General features: G+C 40.5%; 1 protein-coding gene across 1 annotated transcript; it reads right to left on the bottom strand.

Annotated features, from left to right (window-relative positions):
* Positions 1–3,168: 3,168 nt before the first annotated feature.
* LOC132521670 (gamma-crystallin D) lies at positions 3,169–4,886 on the bottom strand. The gene is made up of 3 exons (XM_060151330.1): positions 4,878–4,886; positions 4,555–4,797; positions 3,169–3,441 (listed from the first exon to the last, which is right to left on the bottom strand). The coding sequence occupies exons 1-3, from the start codon at positions 4,884–4,886 to the stop codon at positions 3,169–3,171; spliced, it is 525 nt and encodes a 174-aa protein (XP_060007313.1).
* Between the last annotated feature and the right edge of the window lie 3,008 nt (positions 4,887–7,894).

Raw genomic sequence — 7,894 nt, 5'->3', positions numbered from 1 at the left:
TGTGAATGTGCTTTATGCCACTGAATTGTACACTTAAAATGGTTATAATGGTAAATTTTATGTTATGTATATTTTACTACAATTTAAAGCATCTTCCATGAGCAACAAGAAAAGAAGGGAATCAATATGAATTTTTTCAATATTAATTTCTTGATTTCAATAATGCTACTGTGGGTTAGGACTCCACGCTCTCACTGCCAAGAGCCCAGGTTCAATCCCTGGTTGGGAAAGTAAGATCTCACAAGCCGCACAGTGCAGCACACACACACACAAAATCTACTGTGGTTGTAAGAAAACATTAAAATCGGATAACTCCTAGTGGTTGAAAGGGAATTAAAAAGCATTTAAAACAGAGTTTATTTTAACTTACTTATAGTCCTCTTACTTTATAAGAAGGGAATAATTAATATAATTAATGTCTTAAAATTTTTTTTACATTTCCCTTCTTGGGCTTTCTTCCTCTTTCTCCCTTTATTCATTCCATTCTGACTATCTTACACCACCAAAGCTTACATTCAAGAACTGATAATATTTCAAGGTCCTCTTTAATCTTGGGAATTAGTGCTCTGGGCACAGTTGTGCTGTAGGCAAAGCTTGTTGGTTGATTTCCTTCACCCAACCTTCCTTGTGTATTGCCCTGCTTGCAGCTAGCAGCTATGGTTTCCAGGGACACCAGCTTCAGGTTGATGCTATGGTGGGAGATGGACAAAACTTGGGGCCCTGAAGATATTGTTGAGCTGCTGAACTAACCATTCCTAAATTCCGTGCTACCCTAGGACTTCCTATCATGTGAGCTAATAGATTTCCACATTGTTTATCTATTGCTATGGTGTTTTGGCTACTTTCGGTCTAATGTATGCTAACTGATTCAGATCCATTTTTGGCCAAGGGATTGGGGTGAATTCTGATCAAGCTTTGGAGATGAGTAGCTTACTGGGTAGAAGGTGGGGAAAAGTAATCCGGGTGAGGAAAAGATGTGAGAAAACTCAGAGATTGGATGTGATTGGGTGACTTAACGTGATTGGATGACTTGGATGAGATGGAGTAAAGGACAACTGGGGTCAGGTAATAAGAGAGGAAGTAGGTAGGTTGGGGCCAGTTTCTTGAAAAAGGTAGAATTTTTCCCTGTGGTCAGTGGAGCAATATCAAAGGTTTTTAATCAGGGAAATGACTTGATCAGATCAGTCTTTGAGTACAAACGTAGTCGCCACTCCTTTCTAAGATTCTAGCAATGAGGGTGCAAGTAAGAAAACAAGCAGTAGAAGAACTAATGTAAGTGAATATAGTGCTATACTTCCCTATAACCGTACACAGGCAATATACTAACACACACAGATACACACACATATGGAGAGTGTATGTATACAGTTATATAAATATATATTACTGTGTGTGTATCATGTGTGCATTTATATGGACAGAGAATGCAGGTTTGGATTATCCTATATATTTAATTCAGTTCCTTGTTGGTTGGTTGCTTACCTCATGGTAAGAATCTGTAAGCTGGTGCTGTCGTTATTTTGACAAGCATCTTCCTGATTCCACAATGGAAAAGCACTGATTTTCTGAGCTGTGAGTTCTGAATTCTGATGCCACTTCTATTATTAACTGTTTGAAATTAGAATTGAACCTTAGTTTACCTTACATAAAATGAATGAGTGATCTACGTTAGATGACCTCCAGGTCTGAAATATGTTAAACACCACATTACTTCGTTGTGCTGTAGTGACTTGCTTTCCTCCCTCCCTCTCTCCCTTCTTCTTGGCGGGGGGGATTTTCCATTAGGAATTTCTTTGAGACTCTGAATAAAGTTCTAAACAGTCACCTCGGAAAAAGTCACATGTGCTCTGTGTCAGCTAGAAATGTGTATTGAACTACAAATAAAAGAACACCCAATGGTGGTGCCGTAATCAAATGTGGGTTTATTTTACTCCCATTACAAGAAGTCTCAAGGTAAAGGGTTGCTGGCATTGTGTGATGGTTAATTTTATGTCAGCTTGACTGGGCTAAGGGATGCCCAGATAGCTGGTAAAACATTATTTCTAGGTGTGTCTGTGAGGGTATTTCCGGGAGAGATTAGGATTTGGGTCAGTATACTGAGTAGAGAAGACCATCCAATCTGCTGAGGGCCTGAATAGAGCAAAAAGGAGAAGGAAGGATGAACTCCCTCTTCCTTCTGCCCTCAGACATCAGCATTCCTGGCTCTCAGGCCTCTGGACTCAGACTGAATTATTCCACCAGCTTTCCTGATTCTCTAGCTTGCAGATAATGGGACTTCTCAATTTCTATAATCACATGAGCCAATTCCTATAATAAATCTCCTCATCTATATCTATATAGATCCTATGGGTTCTGTTTCTCTGGAGAGCCCTGACTAATAAACATTGATTCAGGGGCTTGACCACATCAAGGCCAGCATTTCTGAAACTGTGACATTTCCCTCGTACTTGTCAGCTCTTGAGTGTAAATGTCTGAAATAAGAGGGAATTGTGGCACCAGGGCAGCTGCTCCCTTTCATTAGGAAGGCAAACATTTTTCCAGAACCATCTCCTCTCTCCCCATCAGCATTCCTCCACTGAATGTTTCAATGTCCAGAGAGTGTCATGAGACCAGTTCAGCATCAAAATCAAACGGGAAAGAAAAAAAAAAAAAAGGCAAAATAATGAAAGGAGAAAAAAAAAAAAGAGTCCGCCTTCCAGAGATTTGTGAACTCAATTTTGCATACAATTTAGGGAATTAAAAAATCTTCTGAAGCCCATTGTAGCCAGCTTCAGAATCCCTGATTTAAGAAGTGGGTCACACTATCTCTGAACCTCAGCTTTCAGATCCTCACTCCTCAAAGAAAAACTGAAGAGATATCTCACTATCTGGTTTGAAGAAGCAACGTGTTTAAAGGCCAGAGAATCAAGTAAGATAATGTATTATGAAGTGTTTTGTAAACTGTAAAGCTCTGCTTCATTTGAAAGCATAGTTCTATTGTGAGAATTTTCTTTGTTACCCGTAGATCATACACCTTGATTTCCACGTGCATCTCGTGTGTATGTGCGTGTGTGTGAGTGTATAAATAAAATAATAAATGTAGGACAAAAGGAAAAACACAAGCAAACCATTGCCAGGAAAACAGAAAATATTTTATTACTTTCCAGATTGAGAAATGATGCACGTATTTCAGTAGAAATCTATGACTCTCCTCAAGGAGCCCACTTTAGCATTCACAGCCCCCCAGTCATGGTAGCGCCTGTGGTCCCCCGGCCTCAGCAGATACTGCCTTCCCCGGTAGCTGGGCAACTCATAGAGGACCCAGGAGCCCTCCAGCACATTGAGAGAGTAAATCTCATTGAAGTGGAAGCGGTCCTGAAGAGAGGAGCAGTCCTCAGTGATCTCTATCATCTGGCCTCTGTAATCTTCCCTCTCATAAAGTCTGATCCTGTGAGAGCCAGCCTGGCCCATCCGGAGGTGGAAAGAGGAGAAAAGCAAACCATGAAATGATTCCAACACATTCATACCATTCAGTTTGGTGAGGACCAGCTCAAGCCATTTTCAAATATATGGTAAAAATGAATTATTTCTGAATCTTTGTATACTCTTCATTTTCCAAAAGTGGAGATTCAGTACCTTTCCAAGATCATAAAGTGTGACTAAAAATTAAGAAGGAAATCTCACTCTTTAATATATCCAAATATTTCCCAGGATGAACTGTTAATCACGCTCAGGACACTGTACCATAGAGAAACCCAAATCCTTAACAGCTTATGACTATTTTTGCCATTTTGAAGAATTATTTTAAATTTTCAAGCATGTGTCTTTGAACAGTAAAGTCAGTTTATGAAATGAATTACTCTACATTGAGTTTAAAATAAATCTTGGAAAAATCACCAAGGGCTTAGATGCTTTTGTTTCTGTGGAAAGCAAAGTGAAACATCTGAAATCTCTCAGTTACATACTTGATTTTCATTTAGTAATTTATGAATAGAATGAGGAAAAATGGGAAAGAAAAATGAGTAAGCCCAAGGACTAATTTTTAAAAAACTTAGTGTTTTAAGACACATATGAATTATTTGTAGCCTGTGTATAAAATCTCTGCATTGCTCTCTACTGAGAAAAAGTACTTTTATTTGTACAGGTGGGGAAAACCAAAACATGCAATTGGGAGGCAAAAAGGGGAAAGAGTCTTACAAGAATGAACCCTTGTAAAATTTTCCTTTTCAACTCCTGTCAGCTCAGAAACTCACTAGCACCTAATTATTTTTCTGTTGGATATTAGTGTTTTTTCTACAACTCCATTGTAAATGATTCCAGGTCAGGACCTCTATTTTATACATGCCCGGGGCAGCGGATACATTCTTACTCAATAAATATTTGTTGATTAACTGGTACCTGGGCAACAATTTACTTCTGTTCAAGGCAAATTATATTGAACTAATATACCACAGCTTGCCTTTTCCCCAAACTCTCAATTATTCTAAATGATCACTACTCCAAATGTTTAACCTTTGCTTGAAACTATCCATTCTGGGTCCAAAGTGAACCAGAATGATATGGAACTGGACTCACGTGGGGGATGAGGCGGCAGGAGCGGACGGAGTCGTTGAGGCCCATCCACTGCTGGTAGTCGGGGTAGTCGCCGCGCCGCAGGAAGTACTGGCAGCCCAGGTAGTTGGGCTGCTCATAGATCATCCAGCTGCCGCTGTCCACACGCACTGAGTTGCAGCGGCCCAAGTAAGGCTGCAGGTTGGCGTGGTCGCTGCTGCACTCGTAGTGGTGGCCCTGGAAGCCCCGGTCCTCGTAGAAGGTGATCTGCAGGGAAGGGAAGGACAGGGCTCAGAGGCCTGGGCTCCAGCCCGGCTGCGGGCCCCTCCCGCCGGCGCGGGGCTCACCTTCCCCATGGCTGCTGGATGCGGGGATGCGAGTTCAGTGCGGTGGGGCGGGCGCGCGGGTCTATATAGCAGGAGGGCTGCTGCGTTGGCAGGAACGACACAAAAGGGGCCCCCGGGTGAGGAGGGGATTTTCGTGTACTCTTTTTTCTCTTTGCTGTCAGAATCCATGGGGCTCATTGTGGGTTTTGGTCCCATTCTCTCTGGAGTTTCTATCACTAGCTGATGCTATTGAGACAGTTTGGAGAAAAAAAAAAAAGTAATTTGGGACATTGTCTATTTAATAATAGAAGTAGAACTTCAGCCATTTCATATATAGTCCACTCTTTTATTTGTATGGGTTGGGGAAAAACAAAACAAAACAAAAAGCGGTGGAGCAAAAATGTCAGAGTCTTAATACGGCAAATATAAACTGACCTGTACGAAGTATGTGCCATAATATTGAATACGAAGGTTAATAAGAAGGAAATGACCTGCACTGAATACTGAAAATTTCAAATTAGTCTTTTAAGAGAGCTTCCTCATTAAAGGGTGCAAGAAATTGGAATGTTTTACCAAGAAGGTTCACAAAATTTCAAACTTTCAGTGTGGTAAAAAAAACAAAAACAGCAAATGCAGATCTTCATTATTTGGTCTGATTTTGTTGCAGTCATACGTGGAAGTAGACTGAAGATTGGAGGTTTTATCTTGGTTACTTGTAATTCAAAAGGGAGAATAGTTTTAAGATGATTAATCTCAGAAAGAAGAACGAAAAGGGAAATTTCTAAAAGCTTAAGGAAATAAGAAAAAGTAATGCTTTTAAAATACAAAATCAGATTACCTCTTAGGTTATTTATAAAAGAAAACCAAATTCCTAAGAAACCCATTTCTGGTAGGATCTAGATACACGTTTGTTCTATGGGGAACAAGAGTACACAAAGCTTTTGACTTAGAGGAAATTAATTGCACGAACACAAAGAGGAGCTATAGCTGGAATGGTGTAGCGAGAGGGAGGAATAAACATCTAGAAGGTTGGACTCTAGGAAGGCTTTAGAAAATATTTATCAGCCTGGAAGAGGATAGTCTGATGGACTGGAAAGAGCGCTGGAGGGGAAGATGACCTATGCCTTTAGCCTCTTTGATGTTCAAAGAATTAGTCACAGTCCTATGTTGACTCATTGAAATACTTTGTCTTTCCTTTGGGTCATAAATCTTTGTAAGTTGATATTTATCAATTAGACACCAACTATGTATAATATGGTGTTTCAGTTCTTGTTATCCAGTATGTAAAGGCATGTATTTGCAGAGTTACTTATGTTAGCCTAGTGGAATATATGCAGCCAGAATCTAAAGAATAAAAATCATTTTAATTAAAAATGAAAAAAATAAGAATGAAAAATAATAATAAATTTAAAAAAACCCCATCATTTTGCTCAGAGCTGTTTCTGTGGGGAGTGTGTTCATGGGTGAAAGCAGTAGAACATGAGAACCCTAATGCAGAGTCCCAGAGAGCGTCTAGAGGAGCAGCATGGGGGTGTCAGTGGGGACCACCACTTCAGCTGACATGCAGCTACAGCCGAAATTTAGGATCCAACTGGAGGACCAAAACAAGGGCACTTTGGGCTTGGCTTTTTCATTAACTGGGAAGACGGAAGGCTTTATTTCAGCCTGGGGAAAGAAATCGGGAAAACCCCCTACTCTTCTCATAGAATTGAAATGTGAATGCTGTGGGCCAAAATGTGGCTTAATTTCAGTGCTCTACAGAAAATTCTGGGAGTGACAGTTGTGTATAAAACCTAAGTCCCAAATTGTACTTAGTGTGCTAAGTGAACATAGGTTGAGACCTGACACTCCTTGCACCTGTGGCACAGAAGCAGCGCTCTACACCAGTTGCCTGGAATGAATGATGGCAACTGTCTTTGCAGGGAGAACAAGAGAGAAGAAACACCCTGTTGTCCTGAGCTCTGGTCCAGGAAGTAACCCTTTGTCACTCTATAAATATTCACATGGTTTCAAACAAAAGTGAAGAAAAAAGAGACTAGTTCAGGTTCAGATTTTGCTGCATGCAGGGTTAATGATTTGTGTAGCTAGTGTAAATAGTCTACAAAATGAAGTGTATAAGAAATACCACTTTCCTTATTTTCTGTAACTCAGAATATTTTATGAATCTAAGTCTCATTCCACTGGGATGGAGAGAAAATTTAACTTTACTCATTGTTGGGATTTCCTCTCTTCACTTACCCAGGCTCTATGGTTGGGTTTCGAGGGCTTACATGGTACCAAGGCGTTTCATGGTGGGGGAGGATTCACTGGAAACTACTGTGATGTCCATTGTTGGTGGATCTTCCCAGTTTTCACACCAATGTGGAAATAAGAACAGCCTTGAGGGCTGTGGACTTGGAGATGTATTTCGCTTGGCTGACACAGTGTTTAGATGTTTTTGGTAATGCTTTAGGTTGGTTCATTCTTTCCACAGTTCACCATACTACCCATTACTCCTTGTCATCTTGTTTTTTCCATCTTTATTGGAGTATAATTGCTTTACAATGGTGTGTTAGTTTCTGCTTTATAACAAAGTGAATCAGCTATACATATACATATGTTCCCATATCTCTTCCCTCTTGCGTCTCCCTCCCTCCCACCCTCCCTATCCCACCCCTCCAGGCGGTCACAAAGAACCAAGCTGATCTCCCTGTGCTATGCGGCTGCTTCCCACTAGCTATCTACCTTACGTTTGGTAGTGTATATATGTCCATGCCTCTCTCTCGCTTTGTCACAGCTTACCCTTCCCCCTCCCCATATCCTCAAGTCTCTAGTAGGTCTGTCTTACCCCTAGGTTCTTCATGACATTTTTTTTTCTTAACTTCCATATATATGTGTTAGCATACGCTATTTGTCTTGCTCTTTCTGACTTACTTCACTCTGTATGACAGACTCTAGGTCTATCCACCTCATTACAGATAGCTCAATTTCGTTTCTTTTTATGGCTGAGTAATATTCCATTGTATATATGTGCCACATCTTCTTTATCCATTCATCCG

This window comes from Lagenorhynchus albirostris, chromosome 6, assembly GCF_949774975.1.
Source record: "Lagenorhynchus albirostris chromosome 6, mLagAlb1.1, whole genome shotgun sequence".
NCBI classification, from domain to species: domain Eukaryota; kingdom Metazoa; phylum Chordata; class Mammalia; order Artiodactyla; family Delphinidae; genus Lagenorhynchus; species Lagenorhynchus albirostris.
This window is presented reverse-complemented; position numbering and strand designations above follow the sequence as displayed.